Here is a 27,950-nt window from a genome sequence, read left to right on the forward strand (position 1 = left end):
AACACTGTATTAGGTGACACTAAGGAGGCAGAGAAAACTTACCAATTCCACATTGAGCTGTACTGGATGGGAGGCCAATAGAATGCAGTGCAGGAAGAATGGGATGAGTGGGCTGGTGGTGGCAGATCTCTCTCTGCTAATATTCACTCTGAGAAGAGCCACACTGCGTGGAACCTGCGTGAGGACTGAACAAGTGTGTGAGTGCTGGGAGCAGTAGGGAAGTAAGATGTGTGAAGTGCCCGGGGGTCTACAGGTCTTTCAGAAAGCAAGTTAGGGGATCTCCTTGAAAGGCAGGAATTAGGTCTCTTAATGTAGCAGATGAAGGAACCCAGGGAGCTGAAAGCCTTCACAGAACTTCTGGGCAAGGTCACATCCTGGGGACACCTGGGTGGCTCAGTCAGTTAAGCAACTGCCTTTGGCTCAGGTCATGATGCCAGGGTCCTGGGATCGAGCCCTGCATTGGGTCCCCTGCTCAGCAGGGAGCCTGCTTCTCTCTCTCCCTCTGCTGCTCCCCCTGCTCCTGCTCTTTCTCTCAAATAAACAAAATCTTGGGGGGGGGGGGAGTCACATCCCAAAAGAGAGAATTCACTGTGGCCAGAGGAGGGAGGTGAGAAAACTGGACGGGTTTCCTCTCCTTCATTCTCCTAACGGTTTCAAATACAAGAAAATAGAAAGGAATAAACACACACTTGTGCAGACATTCTAATTAAAAATATGAAATAGAAAAACTTACCTAGAGTTTCCTGGAGAAAACACACAAGAAAAATGTTCCCACAAAGCAGCTAAGGATAATACACCAACATTTTAATGTGAATTAAACAAAACTAATGAAGCAAATGCAGCTATGAAATACAAGAATTCCTCACACAGGTCAGGATGGCGAAAATAAAAAACACAGGAAGCAACTGTTGGTGAGAAGGTGGAGAAAAAGGAATCCCCATGAGCTGCTGATGGGAATGCAAACTGGTGCAGCCACTGTGGGAAAACAATATGGAGTTTCCTCAAAAAATTAAAAATAGAGGCGCCTGGGTGGCTCAGCCATTGAGCATCTGCCTTCGGCTCAGGTCATGATCCCAGGGTCCTGGGATCAAGCCCTGCATCGGGCTCCCTGCTCGGGGGGAAGCTTGCTTCTCCCTCTCACAGTCCCCTTGCTTGTGTTCTCTCTCTCGCTGGCTCTGTCAAATAAATAATATCTTTAAAAAAAAAATTAAAAATAGAATTACCACATGATCCAGTAATCCTACTACTAAGTATTTTCCCAAAGAATACAGAAACTTTAGTTCGAAAAATAGATAAGCCCTCCTAGGTTTACTGCAGCATTACCTACAATAGCCAAATTATGGTATTTGGCTCAAGTGCCCATCGGTAGATGAATGGATAACGATGAGGGGTTTACAAACACGCACACACACCATTACTCAGTCATGAAAAAGAATAAAATATTGCCCCTTGGAGCAATATGGGTGGATCTGCAATATAATACTAAGTGAAATAAATCAGAGACAGATGATTTGACTGTATGTCACCATATGTGATTTCACTTACATGTGGAATTTAAGAAAAACAAAGAAAAAAAGAGAAACCAAAAAAACAAACTCTTAACTACAGAGAGCAAACTGATGGTTGCCAGAGGGGAGGTGGGTGGGGTGATAGGTGAAATAGGTGAGAGGGATTAAGAGTAACTTATCTTATGAACACTGAGTAATGCATAGAACTGCAGAATCACTATATTGCACATCTGAAAGTAATAAAACGCTGTATGCTAACTCTACTGGAATTAAAAAAAACAAAAAACAAACAAAAAAAAAACAAACAAGAACTCAGGGAAGATAGGTCCCTGAAGTAAAACAGAAATTGGTTTTAATTTAGGAAACAGAAAATGACAAAACCACTTCAGAAATTAAGACTAGGGGGCACCTGGGTGGCTCAGTCAGTTGAGCGGCCAGCTCCTGGTTTCTGCTCAGGTCATCTCAGGGTCTGAGGGAGCCACACGTCAGGCTCCATGCTCAGCAGGGAGTCAGCTTGTGGATTCTGTCTCCTTCTGCCCCTCCCCTCATTCATTCTCTCTGGATCTGTCTAAAATGAATAAATCTTTAAAAAAAAAAAAAAGACTAATTTCACTTAGCATAATCTCCTCCAGCAGAGAAAGACAATTATCATATGGTTTCACTCATTTATGGAACATAAGAAATAGCAGGAAGATCGGTAGAAGGAAGGAAAGAATGAAGGGGGGGTAAACAGAAGGGAGAATGAACCATGAGACTATGGACTCTGGGAAACAGAGGGCTTCAGAGGGGAGCAGGTAGGGGACTGGGATAGGTCGGTGATGGGTATTAAGGAGGGCACATATTGCATGGTGCACTGGGTGTTATACACAAATAATGAATCATGGAACATTATATCAAAAACTAAGGATATACTGTAAGATGACTAACATAAAAAAATTATTTAAAAAATGACTAAATTAAAAGGAGCACAAGTGAGTCTGGAAACCACAGGAAGCATGTTAAGAACAGAGATTAGAAATGAGAAAAGCAAACAAAAAGATAAAAGAACTAAGAACAAATGATTGAAACAGATGATAAGCAGAGGAAATCCAACAATATTCTAAGCTGTGGAATACTACAAATATTTATTAATGTAATTCAGGAAAACTTTTTAAGTATCTTAGTACACGTACTTGGCCCAGGAAGGGAATGTTTCCCTTTTGGTAGGATGTTTTTCCCGACAATTGCCTTTTCTCACTTGCCCGATTTTCTTCTGACATTGGAGTCTTCTTATATCCTCCGCCCTCCCGTAAAATGGCTCATTCTGTAATTATCTACATAGCCCAATCTGTCAGATGATCAAGTTGAGCCCTCTGACCATCAATCTAGACTGGCTGCCCAGTTGCTTCACAGCTGTTATCCAGGACTCCCATGCTGGGTCCCATTTCTAGACACATTTTTTTTTTTTTAAAGATTTTATTTATTTGACAGAGACAGCCAGAGAGAGAGAGGGAACACAAGCAGGGGGAGTGGGAGAGGAAGAAGCAGGCTCATAGCGGAGGAGCCTGATGTGGGGCTCGATCCCGGAACTCCGGGATCACGCCCTGGGCCGAAGGCAGACGCTTAACAACTGTGCCACCCAGGCGCCCCTAGACACATTTTTTTATTTGCTCTCATTTTTGTGGAGCTTATCCAGTAACTGAGAACCAGTGAAGAGAATCTTTTAAGTTGCACATCCAAAAATGTCTTTATTCTATGGTCACCCATGAGAGTGCATATGTGTGTATAAAATACCATTGGATATATAATTCAAACTTTTGAAGACACTACCCCACAGATTCCCTAGTTTCTAGTGTTGCTGTTGAGTATTATTCTCAATTCTTTTGCTTTCTGGTAAATTTTATTCTATGGTGTCCTAAAATTTCATGGTAATGTGCCTTCCTATGGGTCTTTCATATTTATTGTGCTAATTTAATAATAGCTTTTTTTCAATCTTGAGACTCATAATTTTATCAAGGAAATTTTATTTTCTAATAAATTTCAACCACTGCTTTATTTTCTCAGTTCTCTTCCTGGAACTCCTATTGGTTGTATTTAAACCTCCTGAATTGATTCCTATTTATTTTCCCCCTCCACTTTTAATTTCTGTTCTAGAACATTTCCTTGTCTTTTAATATTCTCACTAAATGTATTCATATTTTAATTTCTTCTAACATTTTATTAGTATCCTGTTCTAATTTCTCAGAGTATCTTCTTATTATCTGAGGCTATTACAGTTCTTAGAAGTTTTTTTTGACTCTTGAGAATTGCTTTTTGTTTAGATCTTTCACAAAGTTTTCCTCAATTTCTGGTGATTTTTTTAAAAAAGATTTTATTTATTTGAGAGAGGGTGGGGGAGAGAGAGAGAAAGCATGAGCAGGGGGAGGGGCAGAGGGAGAAGCAGGCTTTCTCCTGAGCCAGGAGCTCAATGAGGGGCTCAATCCCAGGACCCTGGGATCACGACCTGAGCCAAAGGCATACACTTAACTGACTGAGCCATCCAGGTGCCCAATTTCTGGTGATCTTTAGCTGTCTTTTTTTAAAAGTGAAGCACTGAACACCTGTTTGGAAGACTTGTGTACATGGGCAGGGCCTGCGGATTGGCATTCTCCACTGTAGGGGGCTGTGGCCAGCTGGCTTCTTGGTGGGGACCCTCAAATGTCAGCATCTGTCTTTTCTTTCAAAAAAAAAGATGATGTTCATAAGATAAGTTACTCTTATTTTTTCCATATAAGGATCCTCCAAATCCTAGAGCTGAACAAGGATAAGGAGCTAGGAATCTCATTTACCTTATATTAGTAAAACTGTACTTAATCCCTTTTCCTAGCCTAGTAATCCTTGTCAGATGTCTTTTTCCTTTTTTAGTTGAATTGCTATCAGAACTTCAGCCACTTCCAACTTCAGAGGCCATAATATAACATCCTATTCAACTGAGACACATTCATATACGTTTTATTAAGGCTCCTAAATTAAAATGTGTTGTTTTGAAGGTGAACAGAAGGTAGGTTCTAAACACAACAGTCAAAATGCAGTGACAGGAAAAAATGAAACCCTCTACAAAAAAGATTTTGTCTTTATAAATCATCTTTCACTGAAGAGGTTTTTGTTTGTTTTTTTAAGTAATCTCTACACCCAAAGTGGGGTTTTGAACTCACAACCCCAAGATCAAGTGTTAGATGTTTTCTACCAACTGAGCCAGCTAGGTGCCTCTAAAGGGTTTGTTTTTTAATTCCTACAAACACACCTTACTTTTCCAATTTAACCGTAACCTCAGAAGCATCCCACAGCACTTAGTAAACCTCTCTTTGTGTATATAATCTAGTCCCTACCAACTGCCTTCTCAAATATCAACTGAACTCTTAACACATACAGAAGGAAGACAAGCAAGCACAGGGACGAAACAAGAGACTAAAACTAGAATGCGGAACTCATTTTCAACAGGGAGATAGTATCAACAAGGAAAATGAGATCCTGGTTCCATAATGAATTAAATCTACAGAATGCCAATTCTTTGTGGTATTAAATAGTAATCCAATGCAAACAGTGGTTTCTGGAATAAGGTTAAAAAAAGAAAAATCTAACAAATACCTGAGTGAATATAACAATATGGTTAGACCAAAAAGAAAAATCTTTCACACACAATAATCACTGCAAGAAGATCCCACAGGTTATAGAAAACATAAAGGAACTTTAATATCCAAACAGTCAGGGCAAAGAATACTGGATTAACGACCCATTAAGTGTGAATCACTTCAGGTTCTTTACAGTACCAGATGTATTTTATAGTAAAATCTGAATGCATATTTCAGAGAACGAAACCATTTTTAAAACTTTAATTTCCTTACCTGATAATAATACCAGTATTATTTTTAGACTAAAAAATCTTTAAATGATTTTAACAGTAGGAGTAAGATTTAAACCAAAGTTAGCAATGCTCCTGAAATGTCAATTTGTTCAGTAGTAACTTTTTGAGAAATACCACTTTCTTCTCAAAAAGTAGTTAATGTACACTTTAAGATTTGTGCAATAAGAAAATATACTGGCTAATAAAAAGTGTTACTTGAGATAGTCAAAATGAAGGAAAAACTATACTTTCACTTAAATTACTTATGCCCAAATAATTTACCCTGCAGTCCACAGATGTACAGGAAATAAAATATTTTTGAGTAAGAAAAATAATGAGGGTCCTAAAATAGAAACATAAACCAGAAGAATCTAAAAATAGCTTCCTGATATTTTATTTTTTGAGTATTTCATTTAAGCTGCTTCTGGTTGCATGCCCTGATCTGTAGAAGTTAACAAGTAAATAAAATTCCAAAGGATTTAAAAAATTAACTCATCTTCCATAAAGCAACTTTTAATGTATCAACACTTAAAAATACACAGTGACGTAATGAAACATCAGTACAACTGCATAGAATTGAGCTCCAGAGAATTATACACTTATGAGCTGTCTTTCCTGGGCTCTGGTTTACATGAATATTGGCTTTAGAGACCAGCTTAATTTGCTCCTACCTGGAAGAGACAAGGCCAGGAAACTTAAGATTTCACAGGCCTTTTCTGTTGCTAAATGCTAGGAGCTCTCTGAAGGTCTTAAAAACAACGAACCATCCAAATATGTATACTGGGGACTCTTCCCCTTTGTGAGTAAAGGAAGAAGAAAGTTTGTGACTTTCACTGAAAACAAAAACAAAAATCTCCCACAACTCTTCTAAGAGACTCTGAAATGTACTAGAAATTTCAAAACTAGAACAATGCCATCAAAGATTAAACCTCTTAAATGCTCGGAGCCACCCCAAAATAATAAAATTGGGAACTCCAGGAAAACAGGTACCAAAAGAATCAAAATAATGATTGCACTGAGGATTCTCCTCTTTGAAGGCTGTTTAAGGAGGTAGGATTTTAAGGTTTTTTTTTTTGTTTTTTTTTTTTTGTTTTTTTTTAAATCTTTTGGCCTCTGAACATTTAAAAAATGCTTTGCCCGGCTGGTCCTTCAGGCTAATTATGAAGTTCACAACAAACTCCAAGCCTGATATAGGATATTCTACAGTTTCACAGCTATCATTTGTACATTTTAAAATTAAGTTGATTTACTCTTTTTGAGTAAATGTAACTAGAAAATGGCAAATTAATATATTCCTTTACATACAACTTTGTGTCTCAAAATTCTTGAAAAACAAGAGCAGATGATTTTGTATTCAAAGACTACCAAAGTGTGTATTTGATATTCACATGCAAACAACTTAAAACCTTAGAAATCTCCTGTCAACTCTGCATGACGCCTTTAAGAAGGAAATGACATACAAAGCTTGCTAACTGTGCAAAATATTAAATTGCTTAAACATTTTACAGAATGAAAAAATACATGTAAATGTAGAAGTTGACACATGAAATTAACACGGGCTCATAAGAACTTCTCACATTTCAGAGATTTTCTTTAGTAGCAAGTTTTTGTTTTTATATTTCCTGGTACACAGCAAAGTTTATCACAGAAGATAAAAATCCTTTAAACAAATCCAAGAGGGAATTCTTGAGGCACCTTCTCATATAAAACACAAAATGAATGCAATTATCAATCCATCTGAGAAAAGTTTTCAATCTAAGTGAACATCATTTTTCCCCATTTAAGTATATTTTACAGAAATTCAATAAGGCAAGACAAATTTGTGACAAATGTAGTTACAAAAATGATGTAAACTAATAATTTATATTTTAAAACCCCAAAGGGAAAACAGTGGAGATGGGGGACAGTTCAAACAATGCCTTAAAACAAAACAAAACAAAACAAAAACCCCAAAAAACCCTAAAACAGAATTGTGCACAAGCTGAAGATTATAAAGAACTTCTAGACTCTGCACAGTTTTGGTTCTTCATTTGTTTTTAACATCTTTATATTACATGTTTTAAATCATATCAGGAATGCAAACTAGAACTGCACACTACTTTAGTGGAAAAAAGTTCAACATTGTGCAATTTTCTGCCTCTTAATTTTAAAAAAGTGGCAGCAATCCCTGCATTTGTATTTGAAACAAGGATCTGAGAAACTTTATCAAAAAAGGTAATGAAGGCAAAAATTGGCAGACATCCAGCATCTTGTTTCTTTTTAAAACAATGTGGATGATAAGTAATTTCATGATTAAAAATGAATCTTTTAAATAAATACATTGTATCTGACATTTGCACTGACTGATTTGATAAATCTTTAAGTAAACAACGGCTTTACTACACTCCCTGTAGCCTCAAGCCACTGGCTTTAGATTATGGAGTCCTTTTTCACTGGGTTTCATACCCTGCCACTCGATACCCTGCAGGCTGATTAGGCAACATGCTGCCATTCTGTCCTGGAGGTGGTTGCACTCCGTAATTTGGTCCCATCCAAGGTGCAGAAGACTGTGTCTGACTGGTAGAAAATGTGAAAGAAGCAGAGAGGAGGGGAAAATCCATTGGTTAAAATAAAATGCAATACCAAGAAAAAATAACATATACATGGAAAAAACACTTTTACTTAAGCCCAAATATAAGAGTAATGGTTAAGCCAGGGAAAGTGAAGACAAAAGCTTTTTCTCTTAAAAACAAGCATCCTCATAGGTTTAATTTGTGCAGTTTAATTTTGTTAGTTTAATATAGCTTAAAAACAAAAACAAAAACCCTGTACCTGTGAACATTTATCCCCTTTGAATTCAGAAAAAAGTCATTTCTAATCTCAGAAAGGAAAACTGTGCATCTGGGTTAGACATACATTGAACAAGCCACTATCTGAAAGAAACACGATCATTTGGCACAATAGAGACTACTACCACTTCTATTACTCAAAGAAAAAATTAAAACAATTATTAGCATATGTAAGCTCATAATATTTTTCAACATTACAAATATAAGGTTCTTTTATTTTTTTAAAGATTTTATTTTTAAGTAAACTCTACATCCAACATGGGGCGCAAACTTACAATCCCAAAATCGAGAGTCTTATGGTCTAACGGCTGAGCTAGCCAGATACCCCACAAAAACCAGATTCTTTTAAAATAAAAACTGCAAAGTATTTTTAGTTTCTTTTTCAAAAATTTAGTAAAATTTCATAACTCAAGGTGTATAAAGAAGCATCCATATAACAATGTGTGAATAAACCCTACAGCAGCGGGGGGGTGGGGTGGGGGAGAGGAAGCATTAACGAATAAAAACAACTAGCATCAAAACAACCATATCCAAGAATGGCTAAATGATCATGAGTCACGTAAAAAGCTTAGCAATTATTAAGCTCTCATTTTCTTACTTAAATATTAGTTGATTCATTACCAAGCATTACCAAAAATTCTTTTAACACTTGTTATGTCTCAGAGCAGCATATTTCCAAATTTTTAAAGAAATACACTTAAAATTATAAATTAAAAACAGCTCTAAACTAAGTCCTTGAATGGCTAAAAATTGCTTTAGACAGAGGACCACATTACCTACTAATTACTTAAAATCTCTTCCTAAATTCTTAACTTTTCAAAGGCTAATAATAAAGGAAAAAAGCAAATATGCTTACTTAAATCCCTGCTGATTCCATGCCTGGCCATACATTCCATATGCAGGTACTTGCCAACCATTAGGCATATACTGGCCAATTTGTTGTGCATTTCCATACCACTGGCCCCACTGGCCATAAGCTTGTGGATATCCAATTTGATTCTGCTATTAAGTAAAATTATAACAAGTAATTTAGTATTATTTGAAGTTATATGTATACACACAGTCCTAATGTACCACAAATATGTAGCTGTAACACATAGGGCCATCATTGCAATTAAAATAAAAAGATAAACAAGAATTTATAAGATGAATGCATTAAAAAAAAAAAAGTAAGGTTATACTGCTCTAACTACATGATGCTCTAAATGGCACACTCTTTGTAAGGCAGTAGATAATGTCCCAGTAATAAATATCAAACTCAGTACAATGTTTAAGTGTTTTATAAATTAAACTAGATAGGGAAGATAGAAAAGATTACTTATCCCTATATTCAGTTTACATAGTTTAGGATTTTCTTATTCCTATCTTGGTGCTCCGCTTATAGTTTCTTCACAGAAAGTTTTTTTTTTTTTTTTTTTTTTTTTTTTTTAAAGCGAGAGTGCAAGAATGTGCAAGGCAGGGGATATTAAACAGGCTCCACGCCCAGCACAGAGCTGACCCGGGGCTTGATTTCAGGACCCTGAGATCATGACCTGAACCGAAATCAAGAGTCAGACACAAGGCACGCCTGCATGGCTCAGTTGGTTAGCCGTCTACCTTTGGCTCGGATCATGATCCCAGGGTCCTGGGATTGAGGCCCGCATCAGGCTCCAGGAGCCTGCTTCTCCTTCTCCGCTCCCGCTCCCCCTGCTTGTGTTCCCTGTCTTTCTGTCTCCCTGTCAAATAAATAAATAAAATCTTCAAACAAACAAACAAACAAACAAAAACAGAGTAAGACGCTTCACTGATTGAGCCACCCCAGGCAGCTCCTCATAGAAATCTTTATGGGATCACATTTGAACCAGTAAAGCTGCCTGGAAAAACAAAAGCAGCAAAATCTAGAAAAAACGCCAAGACTCTAAATAAATATATTTATAGCTTTTGTTTTAACTGAGTCAAACATGCTTGTGAGTTCTCCAAATAGTATGTGAATAAATCTACCAAGTGTTAAGAAAAAAGCCTGAATACCCTGTTAGGTAAACTACCACTCTAGAAGTATAATACATGTAGGAAGAGCCCTTATATATTATCATTTTAGCTAGAAACTATTAACAAGGATTATCAATAATTTCATTTTAAAATAACCTATTTTTAGCCCAGCAATTACTGTGCAAAGTCAAGAACCTCTCACCTGCTGCACAGGATTTATCATATCAAGAGTTTCTTTGCCCCAATAGCATTTCACGACATGACCTTCAATGGTAGTTCCATTAACAGAAACGATTGCATGTGCTGCACTTTCATGGGAATTGAACCTATTGAAAAGAATATTAAGAATCACCAATATAAACTGTTTAAAGTACTTATGAATAAACCCATTTCTAAAAATCAAGCTGAGACTGAGGTAAAACAGGAACTTCACACAAAAGAATAAGATGGTGTATTTTCTTTGGTATATTTTTTTTCAAAAATCTTGTAGTTCTGGAGAAACTTCTTTTAACTGAGAATGGTTTTATTGATCTTGGGGTTTTAAGGAGGGAGCCATTAAAACATAGTGGCAAATATTGCTAAATGCTAGTGAAATTTCTATTTTTTTTACAACCAAGGTAAATTTAAAAAAAAATACTAAGTTAAATATTCAAAATGATTTTTTGGGGAAAAAGCTTTTTTAAAAAACCACCCATACCGAACAAATGAATATCCTTTATCTGGAAAGACTCGAATTTCCATTATTTGTCCAAATGGTGAAAAAGTCTGACGCATCAGTTGTTCTGTTAGACAAAAATCAAAAGAAACCACACCAAGTTATATAAAATCCTACAGACATTAAGCTTTTCAGTTAAAAAATTATAGCCTCAAAATGCCACACAGGTAAGGTTCCCATACCTGTCAGCCCAGAAGTGACACCTCCACAGTATACAGTACAGTTGCTTGGACTAGACTGATTTACAACCTCATCATATGATAGCTGTTTGGTGTTTGCTGGGGAGGGAAGAGTTTAATATTTTAAATTCATTAAATAAAATATTCAGAAAGAGAAAAGCAGCATCAACTACTGCTGTAATGGTAATTTTTACCTTGACCAAAATGCTTACATAATACATAATACATCTGATTGAGGATTAAATCTCCCCCAAGAATGTCTAAAAAATTACTCAATATTCTCTATTTAATAGGAGACTTAACATTAGAGACAATATCTTTTATTATTTAAAATTACAAAAATGAAAACTAAGTACATTTTCAACAGTAGTCTTGATTTGCTTCTCATCTATTTCTGCAATAAGTCTCCGGGAACAGCTCTAACATTTAAAATCTAGTGTATTTTTCTCCAAAATTCCACATTTCCTTTTCTTCTCCAATACACCTACACTCATATGTACTCTTTGGAGCTGGAGGCTTTCGGGTTGCCCAGTTAGTTCTGATTTGTCTTCCACCAAGCCACTGGCCACCCATCTGCTGAATGGCGTTTTCGGCATCCTGTTCCGCACATTAGAAATGACAAAGAAGCCACCATTAGTTGATGTTGAAAGACTATTAGCAGCAGAGAAAATTCAGTTGCTTTTCAAAAATGTCTACTGAATGAAAATGCTTTATAAAATACCCAACATACGATATGTTTCCTAAAATGCAATGATGCTTTTAAATTATCTTTATTTGGATATCAGACTTTGGGAATGCTAATTACCTGAAAAAAGTTCAGAGCCCCAAAGCCCTTAAGATAGCTATTATAAAGTTCATGTAATAACTCAGACTATTATGGATGAAAATCTCATTTTACACAATCCAACAAACTTGTGACAGTATTTGGTTTCTCATTCACCCAACAAGTAAACACTGAATAACTATAATGTTCTAGGCAGCCCATTAAGTGCTAGGGATTCACCGGTTCATGAGACAGACATGGTCTCTGCTGACACAGAGCTGACATTCTTTTGGGGCCACAAACTCATCACAAATTGTGGGAAATGCCATGACAGAAGCAAAAGGATGGTGGCACCTGGGTGGCTCAGTTGGTTACATGTTTGCCTTTGGCTCAGGTTATGATCCCGGGGTCCTGGGAAGGAGCCTCTGCTTGGTGGGGAGCCTGCTTCTCTCTCTGCCTGCCAATCCCTCTGCTTGTGTGCTCTCTCTCAAATACATTTAAAAAAACTTTTAAAAATCTTTAAAAAAACACAAAAGGATGACATAGAGAATATGGGCTTTGGGATCTACTTCAGACAGCATGATTAGGGAAGGTCTCTCTAAAATACATCATTTATACTGAAACTGAGAGGAATAGGAGCTAGCAAGTCAAAACCCCAGGGAAGAAAGACCCTGGTGAAGAGAAAAGCATTGTAAAGTGTGTTCCGGCAGGAAAGAGTTTGTTATGTATCTGAAAAAAGCATGTTGGGGATGCCTGGGTGGCTCAGAAGGTTAAGGGTCTGCCTTCAGCTCAGGTACAGATCCCAGAGTCCTGGGATTGAGTCCTACATCTGGCTCCCTGCTTAGTAGGGAGTCTGCTTCTCCCTCTGCCCCTCACCCTGCTTGTGTGTGCTCTCTCAAATAAATATATAAAATCTTAAACAACAGTAACAACAACAAAAAGGCATGTCAAAGACAACTAGTTTTAGTGGAATCTAGTGAGCTAAAAAAGGGTGCCTATAATAAAAAGCCAATAAAAGATTTAAAGTAAGAGACTGTCATGATCTGATTTATGTCTTAACAAGTCCATTCTTAGCACTAGGGGAAGAGAATGGTTTAGGGAGATGGGTTAGTAAGAGGAAAAAGACATTCTGAGACTAAAGCAATACCCATAGCAGTGGATATAACCTATGGAAAGATTCAACAGAGCTTTGGTAATACAAAGTAAAAGGGGAGGAAATCAAAGATAACTCCTACATTCCTTCTTGGGTATTAGGGAGGACAGTGTTAGTTAGCATTTACTGAAATGCAAAAGGAGGAAAACAGGTTTGAAGAAGAAACTAAGAACTCCATTTAAAACCCAGCAAGTTTGAGATGTCTGTAAGACATCTAAATGAAAACCACTTGTTAGTAAGTATGGAGCACAAAGAAGTAAACTGAATTGGAGATATGGACTTCAGAGTCACAAAGACAGACTAGAGAGAAAAGAAGACATCCTGAAAGAGAGCAAAACCTGAAAACTAGGTAAAAAATTACTAGCGAAGGTGCCTAAGTTGTTCCCAGTGATGAAGGAGAAACCCACAAGAGTGTACTGTTACAGAGCCAAAGTAGTAGAAATCTATGGTAAACCTGAAAAAAGTAGTGTTGATACAGAGTGACAACAAAAGCCAGCTTACAGTGGACTAAAAAGTAAATGGGGTTCAATTCTGCTTGTGTATATGTGGGCTTAATCTAGAATGAAAGAACAGGCAAATTCAAGGCTAAAGGCCATTCTTGACACACATAAAAAGGAAATGCATATTCTTAAAAAGAAAGAAACATTGTTTACCATACCTATCAGTTAGAATTCCAGGACATATTTATTGTTGTGGGTTGAATTGTGTCCCTTAAATTAACATAAAGTCCCAACTACCACCTGCTCCCAACAGTGAATGTGACCCAAACTGGAAATAGGGTCCTTATAGATGTGTTAATTAAGATGAGATCATCCTAGGGGCTCCTGGGTGGCACAGAAGGTTGAGTGTTCAACTCCTGGTTTCGGCTCAGGTTGTGATCACATGGGTTGTGGGATCAAGCCCTGAAAGGCCAGGCTCCATGCTCAGCAGAGAGTCTGCTTCAGGATTGCCTCTGCCCCCACCCTCACTCATGCATGTTCTCTCTAAAATAAAATCTTGTGGCACCTGGGTGGCTCAGTCGGTTAAGTGTCTACCTTTGGCTCAGGTCATGGTCCCAGGGTTCTGGGATCGAGCCCCACATCAGGCTCCCTGCTCAGAGGGGAGTCTGCTTCTCCCTCTGCCCCTCCCCACCCTGCTCATGCTCTCTTCTCTCAAATACATACATACATACATACATACATAAAATCTTAAAAAAAAAAAAAAAAAAAGATGAGATCATCCTGGATTAGGGTGGGCCCTAAACCCAGTATGACCCGATGACCTTATAAGAAGAATGAGAAGACAATGTGGACACATCTGGGGGGAAAAGGCCATGTGAAAAATAAGGCAGAGACTAGAATGATGTAGCTACAAGCCAAGGATACCAACAATACCAACGATTGCTGACAACGGTCAGAAACTACAAGGGAGAGTTCTTCCACAGAGCCCTGAGAGGAAGCATGGCCATGATGACAACCTCGATTCTGGACTTCTACCACCAGAACTTGAAGAGAACAAATTTCTGTTGTTTTAAGTCATTCAGCTTATGGTACTATGATACAGCAGCCCTACAAAACAAATTCAACTACTCACAAAAGAGGGAAAAAACTTTTTATGGTGTGTGTGTGTATTATTGTGAACGGGACATGAAGTGGAAGCACATGGAAACAAATCTTTTGAGAAGTTTGATTCTGAATTATGGAAGAGAAATGGGGGGGATACGTAGGAAAGGGATATGGGGTCAAGTCTGTGTGTTTAAGGTAGGCTCCATGCCCAACATGGGGCTTGATCTCACGACCCTGAGACCAAGAGTTGCATGCTCTACCAACTGAGTCAGCCAGGTACCCCAACATGCTTTTGATTAATACATAGAACATGTTTTTTGGTTGATGGGAATGATCCAGTGGAGAGGGAAAGACTGATGACAGAGGACAAGAGAACAGCAAAGAACATATTAGTCAATTCTATTTATAGAAAGAAAATGTTCAAAACACAGAAATCTATAGTAGTAGATTAATAAGAGTAGATATAGTAGTAGATTGATAGTTGCTCAGGGCTGGGGCGCCTGGGTGGGTCAGCCAGTTAAGTGTCCAACTCTTGATTTCGGCTCAGGTCATGATCTCAGGGTCATGAGATCGAGCCCTGTGTGGGGCTCTGCACTGGGCGTGGAACCTGCTTAAGATTCTCTCCCTCCTTAACCTCCCCTCAAAAAAAAAAGAAAAAAGAAAAAAAGGTTGCTCAGGGCTGAGGAAGAGAAGGTGTAGAAGGAAAAGGACGGTGACTGCCAATGCGTATGTAGTTTCTTTTTGGGGTGATGAAAATATTCTAAAATTGTGACAGCTGTGAATATCCTAAAAACAACTTAACTGTATACACGAAACAAGCAGATTTTGTGGTATGTGAATTATATCTCAATAAAGGGAAAAAAATGATTAAGCACAGGAACAAGGTCCCTGAAAAGGCAAGATAGGTAGGATCCCAGTTTTCAGTGGTTTGACCTTGCACAGAAAGGACATTTCTTCTACTGTAACAGGAAGAGGAAGGTGGTTGAAAGCTGAGGGCATTCTTGTATAGCTTCTGTTTTCTCAAAGCATGAAGGTTGTCATCTTTAGGGTGACGATGGAGAAAGGCGCGAGGAATATTTGAGGAGACAGGAGGGGGCATGAAACAATTGTAACAAAGAATGGGAACTCAAACTTACTAAAGAAACAGGTTTGCAAAGATAGTACCATGCACTCATTTAACATTTGTAACCATTAATTTAGAAGCGAAACCAGTTGAGTCAGTTCTTCTTTAGCAGTATTTCATTACTTCAGAGTAGGCAGAAAAGCTATGTTCCATCAGTACTGGAGTTTGCCTGTAGCATGCCCGACATGGGAAGAGAGGCAAGAGAGTGAAGGATAACCACAATTAGGGCTGGGGTACTTCGCCACACCAGAGTGCTGCCAATCACATAAAACAAATTTTATAGACGCTGAAATGTAAACTGAGGAAAATAAATTACTTCCTCAAAGTTAACCTACCATAGGATGGCTGTTAGGATTCAAATCCATCTCTGGTTGACACCAGGGGCCATACAGATATTCTTTGCTGACTCTATGCATTAGTGATTTTTATATAGCAGGGACCTATACACCATAATCTCAAATGGAAAAATTAGTTCCTAGTCCACAAAAGCCTATTTCCCCAACATAGCACAAAACATTAATATCCTATATATCGATCTTCCAAGGAACTCACACTAACTGTGGCTATCAACCCATTGTATGAAGTATTTTTCTACCTTTCCTAAATATTATGCTATGATTAACAGTAAAGCTCTTGAAATCAATAATTTTTATATTCTCATCTCACAGAAAAAAAAAACCCTTATAAATAGTAGATGGGATATGTACATGGCAGAGATTTTATCTTTTCACCTCTCAATATGCTTTACCATTTCCAAGTTTTTCTAATATATGGGTTTTTCCGGACCTCTTAGGCTTACTCACTTTCTTCACAAGATTTCCTTTCTTAGAAGACATTTTCACTTCATGAAAGGAAGATGAAAGCTATACTGCACAACACATTTTTTTTTTTTAAGATTTTATTTATTTACTTGAGAGAGGGAGGGAGAGAAAGCAAGAGCAGTGGGAGGAAGAGGCAGACTCCCCGTCGATCAGGAAGCCAGATGCAGGGCTTGATCCCAGAACCTGGAGATCAAGACCTGAGCCGAATGCAGACACTTAACCATCTGAGCACCTAGATGGCTCTGTACAACACATTTAAATAACTAGATCCCAGGGCACCTAGCTGGCTTAGTTAAGTGTCTGACTTTAGCTCAGGTCATGATCTGAGGGTCCTGGGATTGAGCCCCAAGTCAGGCTCCTTGCTCTATGGGGAGTCTGCTTCTCCCTCTCCCTCTGCCCCTCCCCTCCATTCATGTTCTCTCCAATCAATCAATAACAACAAGATACAATGTTACTATGTGAACAGCTGAGATAATTGCAGTGCATTCTACATTCTCTTACCCAAACTTGCAAGCCAAGTAAACATTTTTAAGGCAGACTTCTGATTTGGAAAATAAATTTTGGGTAAAATGGTTGCAAACTGTTATAGCAAATATCTCCATAGTAAGAGTTCATAGTGAAGAATAACGAGACAGTTCCAATGTAAGCAGACACAGGAACCCAGAAAAAAAAAAAGTCTGACAATATCTGGTGTTAACTACAAACACATGTATTTTTTAAAAAGCCAGAAGGAACTGGCACAATAACCAATGGTCATAAACTTCACATGAAGCCATTAAGAAATGATACAATATCTATTTCAAATATTTTGTTTATTAAAGAAAAACCTTTTTTTTTTTTTTTTAAGATTTTATTTATTTATTTGACAGAGAGAGAGAGAGAGACGGCCAGCAAGAGAGGGAACACAAGCAGGGGGAATGGGAGAGGCAGAAGCAGACTCCCAGTGGAGAAGCCTGATGCCGGGCTTGATCCCAGAACGCCGGGATCATGCCGAGCCAAAAGCAGACACTTAATGACTGAGCCACCCAGGCGCCCCAAAGAAAAACCTTTCTAAAATACATATCACACTATCAAAAACTTTTAATAGCTCATTTTAATTTTTTTTTTCTTAAAAATTTCTCTATGCCTAACATGGGGCTTGAACTCACAACTCCTGAGCCAGTCAGGCTCTCCTAATGGCTTATTTTTTAAGGCATTCTTTTTTTTCCCCCCTAAGGTATTCTTACACAAAAAGTACCCTAGTGTTTCAGTAACTCATCTTTGGCAAATGACAGTCCTAACATAGAAGCAATACACTAAAATCGAAGGTTAACGGAACCTTAGTATATACTCCAGTGCATATATATTCTCCCACCATTCACGCCTGTATTTTTGAAGTGTTATATCTCTGGCATTTAACTATTTTGAACCTTGAGTTATCACACTAAAGGAGGTAAATCATTTACTTAAACTTATAATACATTTACAAGGTTCAAACTTCAAGCAGCACAATACTGTGAGCAGCTGCCCACCATTTGCCCCTCATTTCCAACCCCCAAACAGGAAACTCTACGGCAAATTTTTTGCTTATCCCTGTGAGAGGAACACACATACCCCCCAAAAATACACAAATTTTTACACAAATGAGCCTTTTTCACTTAATTTACCACAGAAATAGTTCTATAATCAGTATCTATAGAGATTCCCCCTTCAGTAAGTACTGGCTATGGAAAGATTTCTATGGCATATATATTTTTTATATTTTAAAACAAAAGCACATGATTATGTTGTATGGAGGACATGCCAAAGATTTCATCCAGCTGACACACTGAAGATGAGGCTTTTCCTTCTGTATATACCTTACTCTCACCTATCATTTGACAAACTGGGCTATCCTTTCTTTTCTCCGCAAAACCCAGAAATTTCAAGTCCATGCAAATTGGTGTTCAGTAAATGATTGTTAAATGAAAGAAATGAGAAGACATTTTCATATAATTTCTAAGAAGTCCCCACCCATTGGAGCATTTTACTGTTTGTTTTTTGAACAGTTTATTTATTTATTTTTCAAGTAATCTTTGTACCCAACATGGGGCTTGAACTCACAACTCTGAGGTCAAGAGTCTCACGCTCTACTGACTGAGCCAGCCAGACGCCCTATCAGTTACTCTTTTCCAGGTAAATTATATATATTTGCAGGTAATATGATTTTATATTTTAAAAATTCACAAGAACCAACTGAAAATTACCATAAGAGAATTTAGTAAAATAGTATGTTAACTCATTATCAACAACTATATATATTCATATATATGAAGCAAATAGAAAACGCTATTACTTTTAAATTATCATAGAATATAAACATGGAGATAATGAATACATGAGATTTTCAATATCTACCTTTGATAATTTAAACATCTCTACTTCCTATATTCTGAAAACATTTTATCAGTACTTTGCATGCATCAGGTGCTAAATGAATGCAGAAGAAATGATCAAACAGGAGAAAAAAGATATCCTCTTGTGAAGGTGTTAATTTTCAGTGAAATGAACAAATGGCAGATGTAAGATAATTATTAAAACAAAATGAGTATCTTTAGGGGCTCCTGGATGGTTCAATCAGTTAAGCATCTGCCTTCGGCTCAGGTCATGATCTCAGCGTCCTGGGATTGAGCCCCACATCAGGCTCCCTGCTCAGCCAGGAGTCTGCTTCTCCCTCTCCCTCTGTCCTTCCACCTGCTTGTGCTCTCTCTCTCTCAAATAAATATATAAAATCATTTTTTTTAAAAGATTTTATTTATTTATTTGACAGAGATAGAGACAGCCAGCGAGAGAGGGAACACAAGCAGGGGGAGTGGGAGAGGAAGAAGCAGGCTCATAGCGGAGGAGCCTGATGTGGGGCTCGATCCCAGAACGCCGGGATCACGCCCTGAGCCGAAGGCAGACGCTTAACCGCTGTGCCACCCAGGTGCCCCTAAATACATAAAATCTTAAAAAACAAAAACAAAAACCCAAAATGAGTATCTTTGGTCCTTATTCTTAAAGCATTACACATGCACTTTTTAATTGAGCTCACCCATTTGTTGAAAAAGGAGACAAAGCCATATCCTTTAGACTTTCCTGTTGCCATGTCTTTTACCACTCTGGCATCTCTGAAATCAGAAATAATCAGAAGTTTAGGTTTGTAAACTCTCCTCTGGATATCAAGTGAGAATGTCATACACAACTCATTTTTATGTTTCATCTTCATTAAAATGAACCTTTAATGCAAATTCACCTTTTATTCTATAAAATTTATCATGTATTAGCAAATGAGGCTTAATAAACATGCAAATCAATAACTTCTTAAATATATACGTATACATTGTATAAAAACTGCCTCTCACTTCAAAAAGTTTTTAAACTTTTAAATATTAAGCATGGTAAAAGCAGCTATTCATATGAAATTACTTAACCATTTATAGGGTTCACAGGCACATTAGTGAATGGCTTTCTTTAACCATGCAATTTATAATTTTCTATTTGACACCATATACTACCTAATCATTAAAAAAATTAAAATAGAAAACTGGAAACTAAGAATAAAAAGCTGTATATTTCCTAAATTAATTAAATTATTTTGTTTTCTCAGATCAATTGACACCCCCCTTTTGGACTATGGGTAAATTTTGAGAACTTGTTGTTTTCAGAAATGCTAAGTCATTGAAGAAAAACACGAGACACACACTTTAGTTTTAAACTATATAAGAAAAGATTTTATACTGAATTTTAAAATAGCAGTCATATAAGATTGATTGGAAACTACAAGATATAAAAGCAAAATTTTAAAAAGTCAGAAAGTAAAAAAGCACGCCAACATTTATCCACTGTGAACCGTAGCTTGTAGTTAGCCAGGGCAATTCTGTCCATTCTTCAGAGATACTCTGCAAAATAACCAGAGCCCTATTATTTGAGATTGAGTAAAAAAACCCAGCCATGATAGCTAAAACTCCATACCTCAAAAAATTGGACTCAAATTGTGCTTCACAGGCAATCTGCTTTTAAGTTAGCCAGGTATGTCACAATGCTTGTTCTCTCAGGACACATGAACAAAACAGGCACTTTCACAACAAAAACCCAAGTCAGAAAGCCATGCAATATAATTTTATATTAAAGTATACATAAGCATATTTCGATCATTTTAGGAGTGATTTATCAAGTGTTTAGGGTCAAAATGACAAAGAGGTGGTGGTGAAAAGGGGAAACTAATGCAAGTCATTTCTCAATACGAAAAAATACTTATTAAATTATCGGTATGGTACACATGCATTTAATTTGGTAGCTGATTCACTTCTACACCCAAATTTGTTAGACTACCCTAAACTCAAGGAATAGAGTACAAACTGTACAAATTACGGTAAGAAAGCACTATATATTTTATACTAAATATTTTAATTGGCCACTGCTTACTGTACACCATCTATAAATTAAGTACTGTTGGAGGATCTCTACAGAGACTATCTGGCTATCAAGAGAACCTTTCAATATACATTTATCAATTTATCTCCTTTAACAAAAAAAAAAATCAGGAAATGATGCTACCAACTGAAAATGGTTCTTTTAAATTTAGAAACACTAATTCCTTGGACAGCCTAAAACTTAGACATTATACATTACCTCCACTGAAAATTATAATTCATAAATTATAAAGGCCTTACCAAAAAAATTATATACATCAATAATCATGGTTGATCATAAGAAAATCTAGACTATAATTATGATACCAACATATTTAACAAAAAGAAATTACTGATCCATGATTAAAAAGTCATTATTAAAATTGGAATGTCATTTAACTTAAACTCACTGACTGCTAAACAATCTTTATCTAATCCCAAACTAAAATCCCCATGTTTTCAGAAAAGCTACTTCAATCAAAGTCAAAGCATTTAATAAAATAGCTACTGAATCTGTTAAAATGTTAGAAAAATTTTTTCTTTTTAAAGTTAAGTTTCAGGATATGTTAGCCTTGAAATATATTTAAGTCTTACTTATTTCTGAAAGGATTCTCTAAGGAGGAAGCAGCAAAGATCTAGATCAGGGTTCTTTAATCCTTCCTTAATCCTTGTATGGTCCTGTGACTACTCTGAAAATAGGATAAAACTTACAAAGATACTCCACACCAAAATGAAAACAAACACAAATTTTGTATACAGAGATTTATAGAGCTTTTGAGAGGCCAAAGGTTAACACTTTCCAGTCTAGGAATTTGAAAGCAAGCTAACCATCATCAAAACCCTAAAACATTAAAAGGAACAATCAAGAAACTAGAACTTTATTTTCCTAATTGGTTCTCACAGACAAAGAAAAATGTTGCCTAACAGGAGAGTCCATTTATAAACCCTAATCTTTTGACTGCCTTTAAAGTTGGCCTCTACTATGGCCATTCCTTGGTCACTGTTCATTTTCGTCCTCCTACCAATGAACTACAACTCTTCAAATGAAAGCTCCCCAAATTTACCACCAATACTATTAGCATTTACTTTCCAGTCTCCTCACCTCATCTCTGCTGTTGTTATGTTCCTCAAACCAAACCAAAGCTAAAGTTTCCTTTTTACTACTCTTCTAGCTGGAACAACAATAAAAAAGCAACCAGAAACCCAAAAATTCTGTTTTCTAAATTCAACAAGTACTTCTAAGAAAATACTATAATCAACTTATTCTTACTCTATTATGGCATGCTTTTCAAAATATTAAAGTTCTTTTATGATGAATACTACCTTGGGCGAGCTACTTACGAAGGGCCTAAACTATATGATTAATAACAAATGCAAGCAAGACTGCTACACAAAATACTAAAAGGTATTATTATTAACAATAACAACAACAACAAAAGGGTAGATACCCAGGGATTAACATTTAACAACTGCTTTTTAGGTTGAATTGTTAGGTTTCTTTTTGTTAAAATATATTAACAAAAAATGCATGGTATCATAGAAGTGCCCCAAGGGTCTAAATTCCTTAGTCACAGCACAAGGTTACTAAAGATTATCACCAAGCTAAGCAAGCCACTTACATAAGAAACAGTATGTACAATAGCAAATTTGTCTCTTAAGAGCTAATGCTAACTGAAAAAGGATTTTAAAGTAACTGAAGACCAAAGATTTATCAATAGGAAAACAATCTTTGGCTATTATGGCTTAAACAGTCTCTAAACAATAAAACGAATTATATTGAAGGGTTAAAATTCATAACAGATTTTCAAATTACTTCTACATAAGCCTGTTTCTAATTAAGATCAGTTTAAATTTATCTTCTGTTACTTACGATATTCTTCCAAATGGTGCAAAAGCAGCTTTTATATCTTCAGTTGTAATTTCTGGACTGAGATCACCAACAAAGACATGGAAATGATCTTATAAGGGGAAGGAAGGGGAAGTGAAAAGAAAAATAAAATTTTAGAATTTAAAATACACTAAAATCTATTCAGTAAAATAATCTTAATTTATGGATTAAGTATAAGCAAAATACTATCCTATATCTATACAGATCCTATCAATTATACACAAAACGAATGAAGGTGATAATATAGAAAAGATTCTCTTAAAGACTGATATATCTAACTGGAAACTGACAGTTACATTTCTATTTATAGCCAATTATTATACTGGTCTAAGAAAATAAACTAATAATATATAACAAGTTTTGCAAAAAAATTATTAATGACTTAATTACCATTATAATAGTGATTATTTACATTTATCCAGTTTACCACTACATTAAGGTTTTAAAATTAAAATAAAATAGTGGTATTGTGAGTTATGTAGACTAGATTTGCCTCAGTTAAGACAATTTACTGAAGCTAGCTACATGATATACTTGGTTTAACCATATTTTGTGAAGAACAATCAAAGAAATACCTTGCATTGCAACAGTTTGATGTTAAAGTATTTGACAGTTTTCTCAAAAGCCAACAGTTTTGGTTGCCCAGACATTACACCATTCAGTTTATGTGAATCCATGTGCAAGTGAACTAAGACTGAAGGCAACAGAATGAAAACAGTAATCCCTTCACTTTATATCAGAGCCATTAAAAAAGCATTGGAGAGAAATAACGATCCCATATGTGAAGTTTGTGGTTTTTTTTTTTAAAGACAACGGTCAAAAAAAGAAACACTTTAAAAATAAAAATATTTGGATCAACACTTTAAAAGGAACACATACATCAACTTTGACAAAGTATATTTGGAAAGAAAAGTTACCCCCATTTGGCAGGCCTTAAGCAACATATTGGGTTGCCATTTGGGAAACACAGTTTCAGGAGCAACTCAAGCAATCAGAAGCTCTGGTATGAAGCACAGATCGTGACCTCAAGGAAGCAGGGTATCTTGCCCTTTAGTTGGCGGAAGTATTTCTAAGGCATCAGCTGCTACCAAGGGGGTCAGAGAGCTTGAAATAGCACCAAAGTAGTGGACAAGCCACATTTGGTCAACACTGGGAAGAAGGGGGAAAAATATTGCCAGAGAGACAAATAGAAATACGACCCCCTCCCTCCCCCCTCCCCTCAATATCAAACAAAAAAATTTCAAGTGGTTAGTGAATACCCTTTCAAGAGATTTCATTTTATGTTTAAGAAGATACAATTACCTTGTGAACGCTGTGTGCTGACAACGGTACTACCTGATGACAAAGATTAGATTTGTTCTTAAATTTATTAACACAAACACATTCAATCATATCTTAGGATAACGATCAAAACATTACTGCAAACATGTACGATGTTTATATGCTTTACAATAAAACTACTGTGTACAATAAAAACAAATGTTCAAAGAGTATAAAATATACTTACTGCTTGTATCTTTCTTTTGACTGCTGGGGGTTGTTGCCCAATTCACTTTGACTTCCTAAAAAAATGTTTCTACATTTATACGCCATAAAAATAAAGCTCAAAATCAGATATTACAAGACTTGCATCTATAAACACGTAGGAAGGTACATGGTGGAAATGAAACATTCAAGAGGATAACAGCTCTGGTCGAAGTTTCAATACTTACCTTTTAACCTACACTTACGCAAATGCTGGCAAATCCTAATCTTACATACTTCTCTGTTAACATTCAACTAACCTTTCTTATCTAAAGTAACAACCATTTCTTTCTTTTTATTCTTCCCCATTAGTATCCAAAGTTCTAGAGGTTTCATCCAAGCTTGAGTAATTCAACAAGTATTTTAGTATTTACCATGTGTGAAGCATCTTGAAGAATACCAACATAAACATGCCCTCTTAAACATTCCATCCTTTCAATATTAAATGACCTTTTGCTATAAAGTGATATAATGCTTCTAAAAGGTAATCAAATTGGGGGTGTAGGGTGACTCAGTTGGTTAAGTGTCCGACTTTTTTTTTTTAATAATGATTTTTTATTATATTATGTTAGTCACCATACAGTACATCCCCGGTTTTCGATGTAAGGCTCGATGATTCATTAGTTGTGTATAACACCCAGTGCACCATGCAATATGTGCCCTCCTTACTACCCATCACCAGCCTATCCCATTCCCCCACCCCCCTTCCCTCTGTAGCCCTCAGTTTGTTTCTCATAGTCCATAGTCTCTCATGTTTCATTCCCCCTTCTGATTACCCCCCCTTTCTTTATCCCTTAAGTGTCCGACTCTTGATTTTGACTCGGGTCACAATCTCAGGGTCCTGAGATCATGTTGGGCTCTGCACTGAACATAGAGCCTGCTTGGGATTCTCTTTCCCTCTGCCCTCCCTGCCACCCCTGCTTGTGAACAATCTCAATAGATAAATAAATAGTAAACAAAATTGTATAGAACTTAAAATTTTTCAAATCACCTTCTTTAAATATGACAGCTTACCTTACCCATTATCTTCCGCCCATTCATAGCAGCTAGTGCTGCAGCTGCATGACGATGCTCATAGAACTCCACAAAACAATATGGATCATTTCCAGCTGTCTGTTGAAGAGACACGAAAGCCAAGTTTAAGTCGTATACTCCCATTATCTTAAAATTATGTGAAGTCTTATATATTTCAAATATCAAACCAAGGAAAATGAAGGGGTCCATTCCACAAGTAAATTTTTAGATAAGGAAGTAAACATTAAAAAAAATGAACTGTTTATAAAGAACACATCTTCTTCAACAAGTTATACTATCTACTATATATAATTTAATCTTGTATTAATGATTAAGTATCCTAACTATGGATGGATGCATACAGAAGCTACACACACATTCCTCATCATAGAATCATTTCTTTATGAAATGATGTTAGTTAAGTTTGACTAGACTCTTATGCTTTCAAGTCTCAGTACTGGCTTCTAATGTTCTTTCCTCTCCCTTCCCTGTTAAATGTTACCTTTAATGCTGTAAACATACACATATCTTTGCTGCTTCTAACTTGCTAAGTAGCAGAAAGTATCAGCCAACCTTCTTAAACCTATTTCAGGCTCTGCAAACTGAAGAGGTTTTCCGGTAAACAGTTTTTAGAATAGGTTTTAGAATGTGGACTTTCTGACATCAATTTTTTGCCCATAGTCTTTTAAAAATTCTCTTTTCTGGTGTTGAGATCTGGTAAGTGCAACTTGGATGCTTTACTGTAAATTAAAGAAGCAGAAAAAACACCCCATATTTTACACCTATCTGCAAAATACAAAACGACTTTGAGTCCATTTTTTAATTCTTTCCATAAACTCCTAAACAGAATTGTTAAAATAGGAAACTACTTCAAAACTCTAAGATGAGATTAGAATAAAGAAATTACTATTTTGGTTCAAGGACGATTAATTGTTTAAAAAAGTCACTGGCAATGATTTTTAAGAATGTTAGAGTAAGGAGGCGACCACAAAATTTATAACACTGAGACAATCATTTTATTATTATTTTTTTAAAAGATTATTTATTTGACAGAGAGAGAGAGCACAGGTAGGGGGAGTGGCAAGCAGAAGGAGCCCGATGTGGGGCTTGATCCCAGGACCCTGAGATCATGACCTGAGCCAAAGGCAGACGCTTAACTGACTGAGCCACCCAGGCGCCAAGACAATCATTTCATTTTAAAAACATTAAGAGGGGCACTTGGGTGGCTTAGTCAGTTAAGCATCCTACTCACTCAGGGTCCTGGGGATCAAGCCCTGAGATGGGCTCTGTACTCTCCCCCTCACTCTCTCTCTAAATGAAATAAATTTTTAAAAATCTTAAAAAAAAATTAAAAAATATAAAAATGTTTTAAAAATTGCATAATTCAAACTAATGCTACACTTAATGGTAATTCTATTACAGAGGTCAGTGTCATCAGGCATCAGAATGTGGTTACACAAAGTAGCTTACACGTCAGCATAATCAAATGAAAAAAGAATCTTACTTAATTTGTACCCAGAAAAAACTGCACTTCTTAGATAAAAAGATCTAAGCATTCACACTATCAGCCTTTATACTCCAGAGAGTATAAAATTCGTAATTAGGAACATCAGTCCAACAGTATAAATAGACTGGAATTTAGACTTGTCTTTTTATACATACTATGATTCAGGGTTAACAGCAATTACAGATCAATGAGGCAATGTTTTTCTGTACATTAAGGTCTGATGGATGGGAACTGCCACAATGCAAGAAAAGCCTGAATCATGACATTTAAAAGTTAAAACACTTACACACACACACAAACACACACAACCAAACACTTTCACAGTATATTACTTTTTACCCAGTTTCCCAATGTAATTGTAATAACTGAATTTCCAGATTAGCCAATCAACTGACAACACATATAAAACAATTCTGATGCCTCAATGCACCTTAAAACAAGAGCCTACATATAGTTCTTATTTGCTCTAAAAATGATTAGTTCTATTCTCTTCCTCCTTTATTTATTAGTAAAATAAGTTAAACTCAGTGGCTAAGACTGACTTAAATGCACTAAAATTACTAGGAATTTAGACTGCATAAGACTACTTTTTAAAATGAATGACCCTGCAGTTTTTAATTTTTTTTTTTTTTTTTTTAGTAATTTCTTCACCCAACATGGGGCTCAAACTCATGACCTGAAGATCAAGGGTCCCATGCTCTTCCTAGTTTATCCCTGTATAAACTAATTTAAGAGTTCCTGGAAGAGGGGCACCTGGCTGGCTCAGTTGGTACAGCATGCAACTTTTGACTTCGGGGTCGTGAGTTCGAGCCCCATACTGAGGGTAGAGCATACTTAAAAAAAAAAGAGAGAGAGAGAGAGAGAGAGAGAGAGAGTTCCTGGAAGTAATGATTTAACTAATCTATTAAAAAAGAAGAAAGTTAACTAAGTAAAATACCCTTACATCCATAATCATTTTGCAGTTTTTACAAGGTCCAATCTGGCTAAAGAGCTGGAGAATTAGAGCTTCTGTCACATCTCTGGAAAGGTTGCCGACATACCTGAAACACAAAGAAAAACAACTTACCATTTTAAATTTCCTTCTTTTGCATCAGTTTCTAATGTAGCTTACTGAAAAAGAAATTTTGGGAATAGGCAGATC

The 27,950-nt window shown here is 36.5% G+C and overlaps 1 protein-coding gene across 16 annotated transcripts in view; it reads right to left on the reverse strand.

Annotated features, from left to right (window-relative positions):
- Window positions 1-5,194: 5,194 nt before the first annotated feature.
- TIA1 (TIA1 cytotoxic granule associated RNA binding protein) overlaps window positions 5,195-27,950 on the reverse strand; it is a 32,560-nt gene continuing 9,804 nt past the window's right edge. Inside the window, exons 2-13 of one of the 16 annotated variants that reach the window (XM_045788199.2) lie at window positions 27,753-27,849; window positions 25,303-25,401; window positions 24,272-24,326; window positions 24,067-24,099; window positions 22,747-22,834; window positions 19,517-19,592; window positions 11,549-11,657; window positions 11,064-11,159; window positions 10,864-10,948; window positions 10,369-10,492; window positions 9,055-9,197; window positions 5,195-7,926 (exon numbers count right to left, since the gene is read on the reverse strand). In XM_045788199.2, coding sequence (XP_045644155.1) covers window positions 7,800-7,926; window positions 9,055-9,197; window positions 10,369-10,492; window positions 10,864-10,948; window positions 11,064-11,159; window positions 11,549-11,657; window positions 19,517-19,592; window positions 22,747-22,834; window positions 24,067-24,099; window positions 24,272-24,326; window positions 25,303-25,401; window positions 27,753-27,849 — 1,132 coding nt within the window. In that variant the 3' untranslated portion in view covers window positions 5,195-7,799. Of the gene's footprint in view, window positions 7,927-9,054; window positions 9,201-10,368; window positions 10,493-10,863; window positions 10,949-11,063; window positions 11,160-11,416; window positions 11,658-19,516; window positions 24,023-24,066; window positions 24,100-24,271; window positions 24,327-25,302; window positions 25,402-27,752; window positions 27,850-27,950 lie in introns of those variants that run through there. The other 15 variants (XM_045788197.2, XM_045788201.2, XM_045788200.2 and 12 more) reach the window with 15 other exon arrangements.

The sequence above is a fragment of the Ursus americanus genome, chromosome 7 (genome assembly GCF_024610735.1).
Source record: "Ursus americanus isolate L20-20 chromosome 7, mUrsAme1.1.p, whole genome shotgun sequence".
Lineage (NCBI taxonomy): Eukaryota > Metazoa > Chordata > Mammalia > Carnivora > Ursidae > Ursus > Ursus americanus.